At 41.2% G+C, this 19988-nt stretch overlaps 2 protein-coding genes across 4 annotated transcripts in view; one reads left to right on the plus strand and one right to left on the minus strand.

Moving 5' to 3' along the window:
• Positions 1-16104, plus strand: part of LOC146470195 (A disintegrin and metalloproteinase with thrombospondin motifs 2-like) — a 44980-nt gene extending 28876 nt beyond the window's left edge. For 2 of the 3 annotated variants that reach the window (XM_085122235.1, XM_085122237.1), the window contains 17 exons: positions 1000-1117; positions 1554-1694; positions 2336-2502; positions 3511-3600; positions 4023-4140; positions 4684-4829; positions 5250-5370; positions 6460-6534; positions 7144-7307; positions 7826-7955; positions 8372-8498; positions 9332-9533; positions 10063-10204; positions 10938-11096; positions 12316-12569; positions 14011-14113; positions 14710-16104. In XM_085122235.1, coding sequence (XP_084978361.1) covers positions 1000-1117; positions 1554-1694; positions 2336-2502; positions 3511-3600; positions 4023-4140; positions 4684-4829; positions 5250-5370; positions 6460-6534; positions 7144-7307; positions 7826-7955; positions 8372-8498; positions 9332-9533; positions 10063-10204; positions 10938-11096; positions 12316-12569; positions 14011-14113; positions 14710-14843 — 2391 coding nt within the window. In that variant the 3' untranslated portion in view covers positions 14844-16104. Of the gene's footprint in view, positions 1-999; positions 1118-1553; positions 1695-2335; positions 2503-3510; positions 3601-4022; positions 4141-4683; positions 4830-5249; positions 5371-6459; positions 6535-7143; positions 7308-7825; positions 7956-8371; positions 8499-9331; positions 9534-10062; positions 10234-10409; positions 10479-10937; positions 11097-12315; positions 12570-14010; positions 14114-14709 lie in introns of those variants that run through there. The other variant, XM_085122236.1, reaches the window with a different exon arrangement.
• Positions 16105-17287: 1183 nt separating this feature from the next.
• On the minus strand, positions 17288-19907 carry LOC146470196 (CDGSH iron-sulfur domain-containing protein 2 homolog A-like). Its single transcript, XM_085122334.1, has 2 exons — positions 19573-19907; positions 17288-17852 (listed from the first exon to the last, which is right to left on the minus strand). Exons 1-2 carry the CDS (start codon positions 19897-19899, stop codon positions 17757-17759), a joined length of 423 nt encoding a protein of 140 aa, XP_084978460.1. The 5' UTR covers positions 19900-19907; the 3' UTR covers positions 17288-17756.
• Between the last annotated feature and the right edge of the window lie 81 nt (positions 19908-19988).

Below are 19988 nucleotides of genomic sequence, written 5' to 3' on the forward strand. Positions count from 1 at the left end.
AGTTTCATTTTGCTTCTAATTTTGGCTTCAATTACTTTTTGCTCTGTTCTAATAAATACTCTCAGGAATCAGACTCGAGATCGATCGAGAAGTCACTTTAATTTCGATTTGTCTTCACTTATCCGACACCTATTTCTTATTACAGCCTCAATCAATCATATAAACAATATCTCGAAATATCTTAAAGCTAAACCTCTGTAAACTTACTTGTCTTCCTTTGATTTGTGCTTTCCCATAACCGAAGTGAAGTTAAAAACCACTTGATTCGACTTGATACACTTCAAAAAACTTCCGATGCAAGCACTCGAAAGCGTCAACGAGCGAATCTTCGAGCATCTTTTTTGTCGCATGTGCTTTGAAGCTGACGTCATGAGGAAAATATCCCCCCTGGGGAGGGGTGTGTCCTGCGTAGACAAGTTCGAACACGTGTTTCGAGTGTCGCAAGTGTAGAAGAGTCAGAGGTAGACCGCTAAACGGTGACTGGGTAGAAAAATGGATGAATCTACCATGACAATTCGACACAAGTGGATTCCGACACAAGTAGATTCCGGATTCCAAAACTTTAGTGGATTCCGGATTCCAGCTCACTGGATTCTGGATTCCAACTTAAAAAATGTCCTGTATTCCGGATTCCAACATGAAAATTTCCCTGGATTCCGGATTCCGGATTCCGTTACATGGGGCGAATAGCCAACTCGGCGCTTCGCGCCTCGTTGGCTATTTACCATCTCATATCCAACGCGCGCTCATGTAATAATTGTTAAATATAATGAGACCAAAGATTGGCAAAGCTATCTTTCCAAGAAACGATGAACAACTTGGTATCTTTCGTCACATTGAACTAGTTTATTATGACGCAAAACTAAAAGTCTGTTTGGATAATTCAACTTTTGAAAATACGAAGATTCACTAAAGTTGATAACATGGACTTTTGTACGTGATCAACTTCAATTAATCCACATGTTCTCATTGAAATTGTTTTATTTGTACTTTTATTAGGACTGTCCAGGGACACTGTTAACGTTTGAGCAAACGCGAAACGAACAGTGTAAAAGGCGTGCACCTTTAGTATCACCAGGAACTGCTGGAGTGTGGTCTTCATATGATATTTATTCAGGTGAGCTCTTGACATTTTATTCCGCAAGGCTACATCTAGAACTGTCTTAAGTTTGTGGACACTGCGGCATTGACGGGGAACGCGCGCTTTAGATGGTATGGAAGGTGATAGTATAGTGTAGTATGTTTTCTCGTTTGGGTTGTTGTGACAACAATCTAAACGAGTAAAGATACTAAACATTAGCCTCTATTTGGGTTCGAGTTTGGTGAAGATCTCAGAAGCAATACCGAAGGCGTTTGAAAATATTTGTAGCTTTCTCGAGAATTTCCGAAGATTCTCGGATACCTGGATGTGAGAGAAACTTGTCTCGCCAATAGATTTCGGAAGACAGTCGAAAGGTTTAAATTGAAAGATATCTGCTTTTGTCATCTTCTCGGCCCTTGTAGTTTTTGACTCGTTGCCAGTTGTTATCTTATGAGATATTTATCCTCTTCAGCCAACATCGATTGTGACTTTGAAACTGACCTGTGTGGCTGGACAAATGACCGCAACGATGATTATGACTGGCGGCGCCACAGGGGTCGTACTCCCACAGCTGGCACAGGACCCTCAACTGATCATACTAAAGGAAGGCACGGTAGGTAGAGTGGAAAACGTTGAATTGAGTATACAATGTTCAGGTAATATTTATCCTGAAGCTAAAATTTTTGTTTTTGTCTAGTGTAGTTGTGTGAATTAGAGAAACCTTTCCTGATAGTTATAGTCAGCAGATAAAGGTTTGTCTCTGGACTTAACTACGAATAACGGCTGCTGTAATCGTTTGCTAGAATAAGGGTAAAAAATAAGATGTAGACTGGACTTTTTTCTTGTTAGCGACCCGAGCTTCATGAAGTCCACTTCCTGATTCTCATGTCCCTAACTAGACTATCAAGCCTCCAGATAAACCTGTACTGAACTGTAGTTATTCACGGGAGATCGACTGTTTAATGCAGCATCTGTTGGCTATGGGAGAAAGAAATGAACGTGGTTTGAGACCCACGCAACGAAAATTGACCGCGAAGTGTATTGCCCTTCTTTGAGATTCAGTTGTGCAAAGAATTTGATAATGAGCAATTAAAGTTATCGTTATTGCATAGATGAAGTTTAGGTCATCGGTAATTAAACGAGGCAGTTGCGGACCTTTTGTGTATACTTGATTTTTGAACTGTAAGGAGTCCGCTCATTATAGAGATTGATGTCCTTATATTTCTAACATGTTTCCATGTTGTTTTCTTATAGGTCACTACATATTTTTAGAGACTTCTCGGCCCATAAACCCCGGATGGAAGGCTCGCCTTGTTAGCAAGTACATAGGCATGCGCGTTGCGTGTCTGAAGTTCTGGTATCATGCATTCGGAGGTGATATTCATATGGGAGAACTTCAGCTAGTGGTCAAAACAGATTTGGTACGTGCAATAAATTTTCGTTTATCGCTGAGAGAGGGAAATTTAAAGGGGTCAGCAAATGTGACCGTACATCCATAAAAATGTCGTATTTTTGACGAACACTAATGACTTTTGTCCTCACTAGAGGAATCCTTGTGGATCAGCAGTTAATATGATAAAAGCATTACTTCGAACCTTTTCTTATGGGCATTTCCTTTGATTTATCGTTCACGTAGCCCCAGAGAGGCCAACATTCATATAAAGTGAGCACAGACGTCTCTTTATTACGGACTTTTCACTTTGTCCCAAAGAGATCAAACTACATATGTAGTCACCCCTGTCATACGGACTCTACAGATAAAACTCACACAAACCGTTCTAAACTATTCATCTATGAATATTAGAATGGTGTAAGTAAGGGACCAGATAGATTAGTACTGGCAATTCACTTGGCGCCAAACTCTGGCTCTAAGCGGACACTCCGAGAGCTTTTCTTTTGCGAGTTGGCTATCGCAACTTGTTGTTTATTCCTTCCAAAACTTCAAACTCTGACCTCTGTATGAGACACACCTGGCTCTACTGGCTTGCTGTTTTTTTTTTTCCAAATGGTCAAATTGTGACCCCTGTACGGACACTGGAATAGATTCAGTTGTTCCTTTGGTGTCCGTCTGAGTTATACAGCTAGCTATCCTAGCTTGCTATATGTTCCTCCCAAAAGGACAACCACTGACCACTGTATGGACACTGTAAGAGACCTTTTCTTTGATGTCCGTCTGAGGGTATGCTAGCTTGCTATATGTTCCTTCCAAAAGGCCAAACTTTGACCTCTGTACGGACATTGGAAGGGATTGCTCCTTTGGTGTCCGTCTGAGGGACACAGCTGACTATCCTAGCTTGCTAAATGTTCCTTCCACTGAAAAAGCCAAACCCTGATCGATCTCTGTACGGACACTGGGGGAGATTTTTCCTTTGGTGTCTGTTTGAGGGACATACTTGACTAAACGTTTTTGCCGTATGTTCTCTTCGCAGGAAGAAAAAGTGGTTTGGAGCGTAAACAAAAATCGAGGAAACAGATGGGTGTTGAAATATGCCACTATATTCAGCAAGAAGCCTTACAGGGTAAATATTTAGTAAGTCATCAATTGCCTTCAAACACTAGGGCCACTATATGGCCTGAGACGCTTGTTCAAGCTGTGGAGAGGCCACGTTGAGTTGACTTTCGTGTGTCAGTCATTTTAACTCACTTGATTGCGAGCACATACGAGAGCTGTAAGCCGGTGGAAAGGTTTAGAGTATGACACCCAATGTCAGAGCTTCAAGAGAAGCTACTCCAACCTCGTTGTTCCCAGTGTCTTTCATTTCCCCACCCAGAGGGGGGCGGGGAAGAGAGATCCTTTGCCCTCGCTCCCTGCGGGGTGGGGAGATGAAAGAACCGGAAAAGGATGTTGGGCTATTCAGCCAATGACTTTGATGATTAATGAAATTTACTGCGTGGATTTGAACCCCGGATGTAACTAATTCTAAAATACTTTTCTCTCAAGATCATTTTTCAAGGTGTTCGAGGTGATGGCTACCTCAGTGATTTCGGTCTGGATGACATTTCACTTGAAAATAACCCGTGTGGCCTGGGACTGATGCAATTAACAGCAATAAACAATCGTGAGTTTCCTAAGCCATCTGTTGATAGAGTACTTTTCCACTAATTGTCTTCAGTCGCCAGAGGGAATGGTACAGTGGCCAGGGAGGACCAGGAACCCAAAGTTGATGATCCGTTGGCTCAGTGATTCAAGCCTTATCACAGTCATATTTTTGGCCCCTTAGCAAGAAACTTCGCTCCACATTGTCTCTCTCAGTCTGCGCCGGTTTAAATGGGTACCAGTGTATTAGAAGGAGATCTGACAAGATTCTGTGATAATCGAGCTTCCCATCCTGGTTGGGTGCAGGGGGGGGGGGGGGGGGTGGTGGGAGATGGTGGAGGTTGTAATAATAGTTCTTGCGTCATACTACAGAAACAGGTGGTAATTGGTTTAAGATTAATTTAAGTTAATGTTTCAGAAAGCGCGTTTTTAAACACTTACGGGAAAATCTGTGACTTACGCTAACAGCGAATCTTCTAATGTTTTATAACGAATTTCTTTTGACAGTAGAAACTTCAAAGCTCTTCAAAATACTTTAATTCCAAAACTTTTCAATCTTTTTTAGACATACCCTTAAATCCATGCCAGCAGTTCTGCGAAGCCAGCGAAAATGGGAATAGCGTGGACGTCGTTCAAGTGGAGCTAGAAAATGGAACGGCATGTCATAACAGCCTTAGTTCGTTTGACGTCTGCATCCAGGGAAAATGCCAGGTATTTCAAGACAGCCCAAGACAGAAAATAACATCACCCTTTGCCGGCCCACGGGATTCTCCTGCCAGAGAATTTGTGAGCTAAATGTTGGCAAATTTCAGATCGATTTATCAATGAATCGTTTATGGTAGATCGATCGATCGATCGATCGATCAATATATCAATCAATCAGTCAGTCAATCACTAGATTAACAAAGCAAGAAATCAGGTATCGTTGGGTCATGTGACCGTGAGATATGGCATGATGTAGCTTTTCTTTAATTTGGCCGTTCCTCTAAACGTGTCTCATTGGATTTTCTACAACACCGTCGAATCTATCCGCAGATAAAAGTCAACTTTCTAAATATTGATATTTCTATTTATTTATTTATTTATTTATTTATTTATTTATTTATTTATTTATTTATTTATTTCTGAAAGAAAATTGGCTGCGATGGTGTCATGGGATCATACAAAACTCTAGACAGGTGTGGTGTGTGCGGCGGCAACGCCGACACGTGCTCAGCAACAACAGGATCCATTACCATACTGCCTACAGAAGGTCAGTAGACAACTGCTTGGATAGTTGCTACGAATGTGTGTTTGATTGATCTTTTCACGAGACATGCGGTGTAACTTTCAATTAAATGCTTACAATTTCTGTTTACTTGCTACACGAGCGACATCCACATTTTGAGGAATAGTTGTAAATTGTTTATGCACATGTTTACTACGCACGGAAATCATTTCGCAACGTCATGCCTCGTCACTTTAAACCCATGATGTGAAGGGTTGGTAGCCGTTGCGTTAACTTTGCCTGGGTTTAATTCTTTGAATTGGTGACCCCATTGTTTTCAGTTTCTTTCCGATTCTCTACAATTATTGAAGGAAAAAAAAAAAAAAAAAGAGGAAGATATATGTGTTGTGGAGGGTTAAAATATTTTTTATCCAATCCACATTTCATCGACTTCCGCAGTCTCCAACATGGTTGTGGGGTGCTTTTAAATCCCCTCCTTAACGATCAAGTTTAACTGAAAGGATAGCTCTGCCGTCACTGTACTTTGAATTATTAACTCATTAGCCTCGTTAAGGTGTAATTTGGTTTTTTTTCGTCTTTTTGAACGAACATTTCGTGAAGTCATGTGGAATTTCAAGTATGTAGTCGATTTTCAGGGTGTTGTGATGTTGTGGTTAAAGCGACGTCTGTACGTTGCTGTGTTGTTAATTGAGTCAAGAATATTTATACCACATTGCATTTCTCTGCCCAGGTGTATAAATGGGAATGGTGTCATACTGCTCTGAGCAATCCCGTCGGTCTGGGATGGACAAGTAATACTTCTCGTTGCTTCACGCTACCGAAACCGGATTAAGCTTCTACCATATGGACCACTTAGGCCCGATGTGCGACTTTATAACTCAACTGATTAACAACTCACCATTCGTCTCCATGTAGTTCAGTTTTGAGACCGTTGGCCAAAAGGTCTTGGTTGTTACGTGTACATCATGCTGAAGCTGTTCTGGAGAACGAAAATATCATCCTCGTCCACCCAGAAAATTCCTCAGCATTCATTCTTATTTTGCGGTCTGATCTCTCGGAGTCGTCAAATATCAGTAGTCGTAGAGTTAATTTGTTTTTCTACTTTTGTTTCAGATCTTCAGACGTTATTAGAATGTCCACTGGGTGCAACTAACATCATGTTGCAAGATTCATCCCCAAATTATCTCGGTAAGTGCGGCGATTGTCTAAGACGAGCTTTCCTGCATTGCATCAGTTTTCGTAGCTCGGTATCATCATTTGAGGCTCAACCTGCCACATGGTGCCTTTCCTTCTTCTTCCCAACATTGAGGTACAAAACGTTCTAGGTGGTGGCTAAACTAGAAAACGTTGTTGTGGTTGTGAACGTTTTCTCGTTAAGCCAAATTAGAAACATATTCATTGGTCAATTTAAACCTTAGTTTCTCGTATCCATGAAATGCTAACGCCTTTTATCTTGATGATGCTGCCTACGTAGTAAAATTTGTTTGGTTGTGGAAGAACATTAATTCAGAAAAAAGGTGCAATGCTAAAGTCATTTTAGATGAACAAAGTGAAGTTTGCACGTGTGATAGATTTAAATGGATGTTCAAGGACTTTTGACCAGTACAGACGAATTCGTAGCTAGCTTTTTCTTTTTTCCTTCGTTACGTTAAGTACTTAGCATTCTTCTGTATTCCAACATGTGTTCACAGAACATATTGAATAAATTGTTTTGCTAGAGACCAAGCCAGCCTCATCAACCTGAGAATAAATAAAGCTAAGAGTCTTTTATCTAAAGCTTTTGTTTTCGGTCAACAGTTTTAGACGCCATGAGTGCAGAGAGGCCTCGTAATAATGCTGTTGAAGAGGAATCCGTGTCGGTAGTTTATGAGTTTGCTGGGTCAAAATTCACTTACAAGCGAGAGGGTGACAAAGAGGTGATAAGCACGTTAGGGCCTATAAAGGACAGGATCATAGTGAAGGTTAGTTGCAAAGCAGTGCCAGATCCAGTATCAGTGTCTAAATTTTCTGGGACCAAATTTTCTTAGTGCCCGGCACTAAGCTAATAGGCCTGGTTACCTTTTATTAACAGGTTTCGATTTGCATTGAATTCGATGGTTTTTTTGTATTGTCGGCGACATCCCATTCAAGGATATCATGTGTGGTAGCGGCCCGTGGGCCCGGAGTGATTCATATCAGCTTGAGTGACTGAATGTAAAACATGTCGCCCTCGGCGATCCTATTTCGTCGAATAAGTAGGAAGCCGGGGCACTCCGACCCGCCATTGCAAAGTTAGATTACCCTCAAGTAACTATTCATCTCCTGAAAGTCGGTAACAATTATATTAAAGCTTTGATGTTACGATTGCCAAATCATAAATCAAACACCAATTAGATCAGCCTTATCAACAATACCTGAGCAAGCTGTCGGACGTTCCGGTTGGAAGCCACACATGTATGCATTAGGGGTCCATTAGCTTACCTCAGTATTCTTTTTGTAGGTTAAAATCAGTGACGAACAAGCAGCGCCTGTAGACCTACTCTATCAGTTCTACAAACCCAAACACGATGGAATTCAGTACTACTGGTCGCATTTTAAGTGGTCTGACTGCTCCAGGAGTTGCGGCGAAGGTTTGTATACGATTTCTAAAAGTAAGAAAGACCCTCGCAGTTGTTTATGCAACTTAAGCAGTTGCGAAAGAATGTGAAGGATGAATAAATGAACATGAATATATGAAACATGTATTTGAACTGCGGTTGAAAGACTAAATGGAAGAAAGATCCTCGCAGTTATTTACGCTTAAAGAAAGCCTGAAAAAAAGTTCAGGCTTGAACGGGATTCGAACCCATGATCTCTGTGATACCCGTGCAGTGCTCTACCAACTGAGCTATCAAGCCGTTGGGTGACTCTCACTATAGTGATTCAGTGGCTAAAAATCTGCACAGAAATTCTTGAAACAGTAGTACATCTGGTGTAAGAACTGAAGTTATCTACTTGTGGTGGCTAAATATTCGTTTATACAGCTTTTGTTCTTTCCACTCTTTAGGAATCCAAACGCGCATATTTAAATGCCGAAGACAAGAGGATGACTTAGAGGTTGCAGAACATAATTGCTCCTCGATCAGCAAACCCGAGCCTTTGACGCGATCTTGTAATTTATCAGCTTGTGAGAGGTACGGAAGCAGCTTTTAATTTAATCAAAATAGTCACGTAACTTGTTCAGCAGAACGGTTAAGGAAACGGACTTACGTTCACTTATAAGGGGGTCAGTTTTTCTAGGGGAACTGCGTCGGCGGGGGATTGGAAAAGAATATTTGGTTTTATCAACTACGTTGATAAGGAAATTTGGCACCGTAAAGAATTTCGACAGCGAATCTAGATTCGATTCGCTCTGACAAAGGGCTAACGCTCGAAACGTCAGCTCTCGAATCTCTTTACGGTGGCCAAATTACTTTATCAACCCAGTTGATAAAACCAAATATTCGTTAAATTCATTTAAATTGACAAGGAGAAGGACTCCCTTAGACACGACGAGTCCTCGACACAGGATACAGCGGATTTCTATTTGATCGTATAAAAACTGTTCTCTTCAAACGTCCTACCCTATTAGCTACGAAACCCTTTGAACGCCACCCTCTTGTATGTTTTCACCAAATTGCCTTAGCCATTCGTCTTAGCCCTTTGCGCAACGGATACTGCGTTCGCGGTCAACGTTTGCTGACTTTATATTTTAAATGTGGTCGAAACCGTGCCAGGAACCTTACGAAAGACCCGAGATAGAAAAATATTTAAACAGAAAAAGGTAAGGATTCACAAGGGGCCGTAGCAATTTTTTTTGTACAAAGCAAAAATGTTTTGCAGGGACGTGCGAAGATAACAGTGTCTTCCATTGGACGATGGAATATAATTCTTCTGGATCCTGTGCCCTCGACGAAATGAAACCCGTGACTTTCATACAGCGATCGGTTCTCCTTTCTGAACTTCATTTATCATTTTGCATGTTTAGATATGTCTGGAAAGTGTCTGAATGGAGCGAGTGTTCTTCGCCTTGTAATGGCGGCAAACAAAATCGTACATTAGAATGCAGAGGCGTCCTAGTAGATGTCCAGGTCAACTCGTCACTCTGTAGCGGGGAGAAGCCCGAGACCGAACAAGTTTGTAATGTTAACCCGTGTCCCGCGGAGTGGATTGTGGGTAACTGGTCACAGGTACGTAGTCCGATTAAGATGGGACATATTCCGGATATTTCAAAATCAAAATACCTCGAAAAATTAATTAAAATTAATCAGAATTCGAGTCTTTTACTTTGGCCATTTGGCCATTGTGCGTTACCAGGCAACAAAGATTTTTCAATGTATTCCTTTTTCAGAATACACAGATACCTACCTCCCCCCCCCCCCCCAAAAAAAAAAAATGGAGAAAGGGAAACCCGCCCTAAAACTCTAAGAATTAAATCCCTATATATGAAACCATAACTTGTGACGTGATTATATCTTTCAAATCTTTTTCAAGCTTTCTCTTTGAACACCTTGAACTTTTGAATACAAGGGCGCAAAAACTGACATTTGTGCGGAGAAAAACCTTTCGTCCCCCACCCCTCTCTCCAGCTTCATTTCTGGGATGCATCGTTGGTCGGGGTCACTTCAACACCCAGCTAAAAAAACAATAAGTAACAACAAAAAAACAGAAGGAGTGAAATATTCAGTTGAACTGATTGATTCTGTTCTTGTGTTATAGTGTACCACCACTTGTGGTAATGGTTATCAACTACGCTTGGTCAAGTGCATAAATATCCTTGGTGCCTTGTCATTGAACTGTCCATTTGACGTCAGACCACCTACTCGCCGGATTTGTAGGAATGAGCTATGCGAAGGCGAAAGTGAGTTCTATAGAGTGTTTTCACATGACGTCACGGCGGCCATGTTGGTGTCCGAAAACAAAGAAATGGCGGCCATGTTGGTGTCCAAACTAAACCTCCGGGAATTGAACTCTATTTTTATGCAAATACTTTCTTTTGTTTCAGTAAATCAATATGGCCGGTAGTCACGTGAATGAAAACGCGCTATATAGTGTCTGAAGGAGAGTATAATTTAAGCGCTTACAGAAGGGACCTACGGATTGAAGGAAGAACGCGATAAGGCGTTACAGGGCCTCCGATTCCTTGTCTCTTAGCTGTCGTTGACTAGTAGAGAAGAATAATCTAGAAATCACATTGGTGTAAGACGAAATTGAAAATGTCAGCATTTGTACCGCAAGTATCTCTCTAGGGTCACGTGGGTTGTATGCAACTTGAGTGGTCTCGCATTTACATTTTTGTCCAGTCTCCAAGTCGAGAAAGGTTTAGGCTTCAGGCTCGACCACAAAAAATTGGGGGGCGGGGAACGGCGACTGCAGGGCTATGTGGACCCTCCATACCCCATTACCCATCTTGGTACCCTGATGGATTTGTTTCACTGGTCGGAGGTTATTTGTAAAGTCTCCCTTATTCCTGTTGGGAATCTGTAGGAGCTTACTGCGGCTCGATCGATATTTTACTCTATTTTTTAAGTTGAAGCGATATTGAGTGACTCATTGTTCTAAGTCTGTCTTCTCTCTCCCTCGCACTCTCACAGTTTTCAGAAACATGTCCTGCTCTTTTGAAAGGGGATTTTGTCAGTGGCGAAACGTAAGGAAATCACGACTGGATCAGTTTGATTGGACGCTGTGGAATGGAAGTACACCAAGCAGAAATACTGGTCCGACTAACGACCACACTCTAGGAACTGCGAGAGGTTGGTGATTCAGAGGAAAGAAATATACACAAATTGTACTACGGGCTTATAACCTATAACCTCTGTTATTTAACAAATCGACAGCAGTTTTCTTTAGATTCCATGTTGCCGTGCGTCTGTTCAGTAATAGATCACAGATGACGTCAAAATGTGGTAAGAACAAACAAGTGGCACACGAGGCGATGGCCGAGTGTGTCACTGATGTTCTTACCACATTTTGACGTCTTCTGTGATCTATTACTTAACAGACGCACGGCAACATGGAATCTATTTGTTTTGTATAATAAAGAAACAAAATTTAGTCGCGCTCGTTTAGTCGCACTCGACTGATACTGTTCCTTCATTTTCTACAAAGAAACGCGTTTTTCTTTCTTCTTCCTGCTTCACGCACCTGTCGACAGCCTCGACAAGATTTTTTTCTACATCTTCGTTCGCCCCTTTCAGGCAAAATATTCCCTAAAGTCTCAAAACTTTCCGCCATTTTAAAAAACAGAGGGAAAAAGTTTTTAATGGTGACGTCACCTATGAGTCTGTCCTCTAATAGATCATAAGTGAGAACCAATCAAATTGCGTGCATAATTGAGCTTACTATATAAACTCTTATAGACAATAGCTACGAGCCAATCAGCGCGCGGGAATTTTGACAGTTATTGTAAAAAAAAATGTCTAGACTTGGTGGCACAGTTGGAGGGACGGTGGTTTTCGAGGCTAGTTCGGTCTCTCTATTACTGTGCTGTTTCCTCAGAATAGATTACTTTGCTCTAAACGGTCTCTCTTTACCCAGGGATCTAAGCGACATACTTGCGATGGACTAGTCTCCTATCGGGGGGGGGGGGGGGGGGGGGGGGGAGTAGTAATACTCCTAGTTGCTTCATGCTACATAAACCGAGTTAAACTCGGGCTACACGGGCCAGTTAGACCCGGGTCCGACTTTACTTACCTTGACCTATTTGCATTATTTCGTTTGTTCTCTCTCTATCTTGTTTTGTTAACCCGTGAGTCACTTGACGCTTAGAGTCATTGCCTAGTGAGCTACTACAGTGGGCGAAACATTTCGCACGACTTTGATGTGGTTAATATCGTTCAGTGATCTTTAATTTAGAATTCTTATTTCCCGACATCAATCGGTCTTCGTGTTATATTTATGCACCAAGAATTTTTCATGTTAATCTAATTAATTAATTAATTAATTTATTTATTTATTTATTTTTCTACTCAGGTGTATATGCTTACATAGAAGCTTCCAATCCGCGACAACGAAATGACCGTGCGAGACTGATAAGTCCGATGGTGCAGGCAAAAAAAGTCTGTATTGACTTCTGGTATCACATGTACGGTGCAAATATGGGATGGCTTCGTGTGATGTACAAGAATCCGAGAGGCAGAGAGCGGAGATTGTGGCATAAGTCTGGAAATCGGCTTAATGAATGGCACAATGAAAGAATCGCCATATTTTCGTATTTACCATATCAGGTAAAATTGATCGTTTCCCCTCTGTCTGGGTGGTAATCACATGCACGCTTTTGAACTCATTTTTTTCTTGGTGCCTGAGATGAAATTCTAATTGACTGTTGGTTCTATCAATTTGAATAACGCAACTCCTTAAAATCCTACATATCTCAGTTACCTTAGTTTAGATGCTATTTCTATCTATCATGTCGACTAGGTTTCTGCTCGTACGCGCCCCAGACGCCCTTCCTCGGCTACCCTTCCGACATCACACCCTTGAGCTCTCCTATGACAGTTTTGCTGTTTTGGGATTTGTTTCCCACAAAACGATGTCAGAGATCTGTTGGTCAGTGGCTCACATAGCATGGCCAGCAAACTTCAGAGTTCTCTCAGCGATGATACTGCTAACAGGAGGAGCAAAGCCGTTGCCATAGAGTTTAGTGCTGTGGACTCGAGCTGTCCAATGTACGTTGTGTGCAACGTGAAGGAGACGCGTAAAGCAACCGTTGGGTCTGTCCAACATTTCTTGGATGACCGTCCACGTCTCGCAACCATACAGCAACACAGGTTCAACTGTTTCTCTTAAGAATCTCAAGCGGTGTTCGAGAGAGAGGGGTGACTTCAGATGTAAAGGGTGCGTGATCCAGATCAGGATCAATGATCCAAGATCACTCGGATCATGGTACATCAAAGAAACCGAGGAAGCCTTGCCCAGAGTAGATTCCTTGGTTCCTTTGATGCACTATCATCTAGGTGATCTTTGGATCGTTGATCCTGATCTGGATCATCCCAAAGGAATGCACCCTAAGTTTCTAGCAGGAGGTAAATGCCAATGCTTTCCTAACCGAGATGTCCTTGTCCGTGGTACGTATCCAAGCCCCAAGATACTTGAAGTCGGCTACAGCTTCCAGAAGACTGCCATGTGGTAGTGAAAAATTGCATGGCGGAACGTTGCCACACGTGATGTACTTAGTCTTCTTTGAGTTGATCTGAAGGCCAACGATCACAGTGGCTTGAAACTCTTGAGCAGTAGAGTCGAAATCCGTGACAAAGATGCAGTTGAGTTCTGCCGGTTTTTGTACTCAGTGTGGCTTTCGCTACCGGAAGGGCAAATTCTTTTTACATTTACACTGCAAGATGGCGGGATTAATTAGCCCGCGAGTGGTCATATTGTGAGCAAAGTTTAAATCGCCTCCCGCGAGGGGAATGATGAGGGATCACGTGTTTAGTTTATTCCTCTATCCCTGAGAAAATAAGGGACTAATATGCAAGTGGAAATTATAAAAATATCAATGCCGCCAAAATGCCGGGTTCTAATAAACGCCGATCGAGAAATACGGTGTATGTGCAGAACAAAAAAGTACATAATTACGATAAAAAAAATTGAACCACCATCATTTGAAAACCGCTGTGAAGACTGATTTCATCCAATAATGATTATTGTATCCATATTATTTTCTTGCAGATAATAATTGAGGGCATTCGTGGCAGAGGATTTTCCAGTGATATGGCGTTAGATGACATCACAGTTACTCATGGCGGATGTCCTCCGAAATCATCTGAAACACGTGGGTTTTTAAAACGGTTTGGGCGTGTAATGTTCTGTCCATGGAGGTCATTGCGAAAAAATTGCCCCGGATCTTTAGATATAATTAATTACAAAACTAATTTTCATTGACCATGGACAATAAGCAGTCCTTCGATGGAAAAACCTCAGACACCAAGTAGACATTTTTAAAACGCCGTTACCTTAGCTCAACTTGACCATAAAAATAAAGAAAAGAAATTCGTTTATACCAAACTTCCTGATTGTTCTCAGATTTGATAAGGGACTTCTTTATATCTTCGGAAATTGTTTGACTTTTCCTTAACTTACTAGAGCTGACATAAAACCTTTTTCCTCGGCTTTTCGCTCACCTTGACACCCCCCTGAAGACAATACCACTGGATTGTATTTTGCAAACGTTACTTCAAACAAATGGTCAGTCTGATGGCAACCGCCCCGCGCGGAACGTTTCACCGCTGTACACATGCGCGACTGGCTCCGCTCCCATTTCTCTGGTTTGCGCTTCGGATATCATGATTAACTGGCAAAACCCCTCTATACATGCACGACCCCTCTTGTTAATTTTCTCACTTTGGTCTATTTCTCGTTAACTTTCAGCTCAAAATCAGTGTAGAGGGGATAAATCAAGATTCTGCAGAGTTGCAATTCAACTGACCTGGTGCTCTTCAAAGAAATGGAGTCAAGCCTGTTGCAAGGCTTGCGAAAGAGCGACACTGAGCGGTGGACAATAGCAACGTCCCTACCCTCCCCTCTCCCACTGTAATTAGACATTGTACACAAAATTTACAGAACCATCAGATTCTCTCCCAGGTCACCCCGGCGCCTGGAATAAGTTGATGCGGTTTTATCTTTTGAGTCTGTAGATGAAATTCAGTCAAATGAGACCATGACCACGTAAATGAAAGCTCTTCAATTTGGTGGTGTCAGATTTTTTTTCTTTTTTTGTTTTTTTTTTAACTGTCAGTGACATTGCAATGTTTTTTATAACTTTCAAAAAACACTTTCAGCAGTTTCTCGGTGTTGCAATCGTCCAAACGATTTAAAGGGAAAGGGCTCCAGAACACAACAGAAACAAACAGTTATTTACACGGCGACGCCAAGGAACACCCACATTTTTCAATACACACAGTTTTACAAGCTCTCCTATTTTCGTTGGCTGACGTGAACGATTTTTAAAATTTAGAAACTTATGTCTGGAAGCAAACTGTCCAATCTTAGTGCCGACATTAAAGACTGATAGCAGAAGTATAACTAATTTTGTTATAGACATGTATGTATGCTTCTGGTTGTACCCAAGCTTGAGCCAGCAACGGGGTTGAAAGTATTTTGAGGCTCATAGATGTGGCTTGAACTCGGAAGGGCTGCCAGCTACGTCGGATATCTTCGAAACTTGTTATCAAAAGCATGAAACCAGTAAACTAAACCGCCTTTTTTTAACAAGCCATATAAACAGTCTAAACGTTACCTTTTTTTTGTAAATGTTGTCGGGGAATGCACACAACGCGAATTAGTCTCCTACTAACCAATAAGCACTGTTTCTCAACCAATCAAGAAAAAATTCTCAAAATAACATGAGAGTACAGAAATAGTTTTATCATGCCCTCCTTCTCTAATATAGAAGCGGGAGAGAGAGTGATGGCCTAATCGTATACAACTGAGCTTCGTTGAGCTTCAAGGGGCATCTCCACTGAAATCTGGCAATATTCAATATTCTTCAGTGTTCTTGATCGTATTGGGGCTGAATTGTTAGACCTTCTAGTTTGCAGTAGTTAGCTTTTTTTGATTTTTTAACTGTTATTCAGGTTTTCAAGGTGCTATTTATAATTTTTATATACCACTGCTTGTACTGTATTTAGATTTAATACATAAATTATATTAATTTTTAGCTTGTATCAGGGCCAATAAGGAGAACAGTTTGGCCTGATTGAGCAGCCTGTATATACAAAGCTGATTGTTATTATTAAAGCCCTTGGTTATATTAAGCAACTTCCAGTGATTGACATTCAGTTCTGTTGAGATGCCAACGACAAATAAGTTATAACACCTCGGAAATGGGGCAATTTTCCACCCCACACCAAATCCCTGACGTTCTTCTCCCCACCACCTCTCCAAACTTCTTGAGTTTACTCAAGTTGTTGTTGTAGTAAACTGTTTTTCACTTTGTATACAGTCAACTCCCAATAACTCGAACCCTTGCTAACCCGAACCTCGTGCTAACTCGAACCAATTTTCCTTTCCTTTCAGGTCATTTTCTATATAATTTTACCCTCGATAACTTGAACTCCTGATAACTCGAACCTTTTTCAATTTCCCTTGAAGGTCCAAGTTATTGGGAGTCGACTGTATTTAGTTGTTGTATTTTTGATATAATCAGTATGTTTTTCAAAATTTGAGTGGAATTATCACAATAATATTTATTAGTTTGGGACCCTGGTTACGATGAGCAACATCTTAGTGCACCTCACCAGTGTAGGTTTGCCGTGACACCTTCAAGGCTGAAAAGAGTCCCCCTTCAGCCTTTTGCAGCAGAATGATGCTAAAAGGAAATGGAGGAGTGCGGGCACACCTCGGTAGTGGCCTGGCCACACCTACTGCACATTTCAACCCAGTTTTTGTTTCCTTCAGTTTTCTTTTGTTCTTTTTGCATTGGTTTTCAAGTACATAGTTTACTGATTACACATATGCACTACCATTTTAGTCAATAATGCTGCAAAAAAAAAAAAAAAGAAAAAAAAAGAAAGAAAGAAAAAGAAAAGAAAAGCTGTCAGTATACTAAACATAAACTAGGTTGGTTGCTACACTGTCATGTTGTGTCCTTTGGCATGAAAATCTACTTCACATTATTGTCATCACTGAGGTGCACGTGGCAATGGGTACCAGCAACAAAATGCTAGAAGAACAGTAGTGACCTTAGCAAGTGACTAGTATCCAATCCAGGAGGAGTACCATACTTTTAGGTGCATCACTATGGAAACCAGGTTGTTCCACCCACGAGTCACCACCTATGTGCAAAGTGCGACTTTACCCAGCAGCCATGCTGATGTGATTTTAAAACATGATTTTGATAACATCACTGATACTCAATGATGGAACCATTGGTGGGTTTTTGTGTTTTTCCACGAAGCATACTTGAAAGACGGTGCAACTCAATTTATTATTAAATTTCACATCAATGTAGTTTACAGTATTGAAGTGTACATCACTTTACACAACACACAAATATTTTGATCATTACAACACTTCTACAGATACTAAATCTTTTAACAAACCATTTAAAATTAGTGCCAGACCAGCCCAAGTGAATTTTGTAGATTGTAGAACACTTTTTTTCTGTTGTTGTCTTAAACTGATGCAGCCCAAAGTCACATAAGGTAAACAAGGAAATGCAATAGACCTTTGTCACTTGGTGGCCATGTTGAGTAGATCTAGAGAATAAAAAGCTTTGTTTTTCCAAGGCAAGCCTTGCACTGAATTTGCATTTTGGGCGAGGCCTGCTGTGCGAAAACAACACTTTTTATTCCTGAGACTCAACATGGCCCCAGGTGACAAAGGTTTATTACAGTAATTATGATGACACCAAGTCTTGACGCAAACAGCAAAAAGCTGACACAAATAATATTGCTGTTAACTTGCCAACAGCCTTCTTATGAAGATGGGGTCGCTCTCTTCAACACTACAGGCCCTACATTGTCACCAGTTTCTTTGTTGTGTTGATTGTGGCTTCCATCACAGCGTGGAAACTGAAAACATACCAACAAAATAGGAGGTTAAGTGATGTATTATTCAGTGAGTGACACAGGCATACTCGGGAAAAGGAAATCCGAGTGCTCCTATAAGACCTTCCGATTACTAGTGTGGATGCTCTACCACTGAGCTACAGGAGACTCGTGGGAGCTAAGGCCATGAAACTACTTGTCTAGGTTCATGTGACAAACATCCTACATACTGCTAGGATTTGAATGTCAATGTGTGGCATACACGCAATGGAATAAATGTGATGGTATATTTTAAGCCTGGTATATTGTCCAAAGTGCCTTTTATCATGGCGATACCAAGTTAGAGGTGTGCATGTAGCTATTGTTGTGTCTATGACTTTCAGCAGTTGAGGAAGACTTCCATCCTAGTTGCAAGTAAGGCTTTTGCTTAGAAATTGAAAAGTAGACATTGTGAAGGAAAGTTCTCTCTGAGAAATTCAACAGTTTGGGTGGATTTCCATGAATCTCTCATAAAAACTGGGATGCCCAGTATCCTTCTAGCTCATAAACCTTATTACAATAATTATCAATTAATTGCAAAATTTATGTTTGGTTTTATCTACAGAGTTAAAATTTGGCCACTATAAAAAGATTTGGGTGCTGACATAAAATGCATGTCAAAATAGTATTAATAACATGCTGATAATTGTACCAAAATTATATTTAAAAAAATGAAAAAAAAAAAAAAACCAATAAGTGGGAAGTGTGCAGCCTACTTCTTTACAGCCTTTATTACACCTATTTTCAGACCAAAATAGGTGATTGAGCAGTTCCACAAAATATCCATACCCTCGCCAAGGAAGGTCATTGGAAATTCCAAGGGGGAGGGGCATCTCAAAAGCCCAAATTCTTAAAAGGAAAATATGAATTATGCCGGGTTTACTGCCCAACACTTACACCAACGCATTAGTGAACACCGTTATTCTGCTATCGGAAAACACCTTGAAACACAACATGGCAACAAAAGAGCAAAGATCTATCACCTCTTTAAAGTCCTAAAGAAATGCAGAAGCAAGTGATTGCCTAATATACGAGATGCTGTTTATAAAGGACATCAAGCCTTCTCTCAACACCCAAAGGGACTCAATTCGCGCCAAACTTTTCACTTGACACTTTCGTTTCTTTTTCTATTTGTTCATTTTGTTTTACTTTGGGTATACCCATAGGACACACAAATATTTTATTGTTTTCCCTTTTGTATATTCTTGTTTTAACTTTTACCGTTTTGACTTGACGTCGTCCACTTTGTAGAGTTTTTAAAATGTTTTTAAAGAATCTTTTAGCGTTTAACTTTTCGATAAAATATGAAGCTAGAATGAAAATTCCAGGGGGAGGTAAGGGGGAGGGGGGGCAAACCAAAAAAAAAAAATTCTTGAGGGAGGTATGGATATTTTCTGGAATCACATATTTTCCCCTGTCCAACTCCAAACTCAACACTTTGGCCAAAATCAATTCTCTGTTTCAGACAAGCAGGCAGAACATACACCTGTCACCTTTTCCCAATGTATGAGATTTACCCACATTACCTGGGTTTCTAAAGAAGCTCAGACTCCAAATGTTGCCACAGATGGGAGGTGGGGGGATTACTCCCTGTAATGGACTTAACGGGGAGACTGCGCCCCCCCCCCCCCCCCCCCCCCACCCGGCCCACAACCCCTAAAAAACTAGAAGAGTAAGAAACTTTGTCCAGCGTTTCAAAACAAACCTTCTTCGATTTCCAGCAACGGCAAAACGCAGTCTTTTCTCCTAGGTCTTCAATGTCGATGACATCAGCGACTTTATCCTTGTCCTTTTGGACTGACTTATTGACCCAATCCTCATCAGGGTTTTTCGGCTGTTTGGAAGGCAGGAGTGCTGAAACTACCAAGTACACAACCACGGACGTGGACACCACAAAAGGCACAAGTTGTACCCACTCGTTCCCAGACAGCTTCATAAATCCGCCGAATGTGGAGGGGATTGGCAAAGATTTGAGGTAATTTGGAAGCTGGAGTTTTACAACGCGTGAAAACACCTCCATGTGTCCCTCCATGTTGGATTCGACTATCACGTGATACGTTTGCGAGCTGCGTTTGTCGCGCGAGAGCACACGCAGACTGCTCGCACGATGGTTAATTCTTC

This window comes from Pavona decussata, unplaced genomic scaffold, assembly GCF_977016875.1.
Source record: "Pavona decussata unplaced genomic scaffold, jaPavDecu1.1 SCAFFOLD_114, whole genome shotgun sequence".
Lineage (NCBI taxonomy): Eukaryota > Metazoa > Cnidaria > Anthozoa > Scleractinia > Agariciidae > Pavona > Pavona decussata.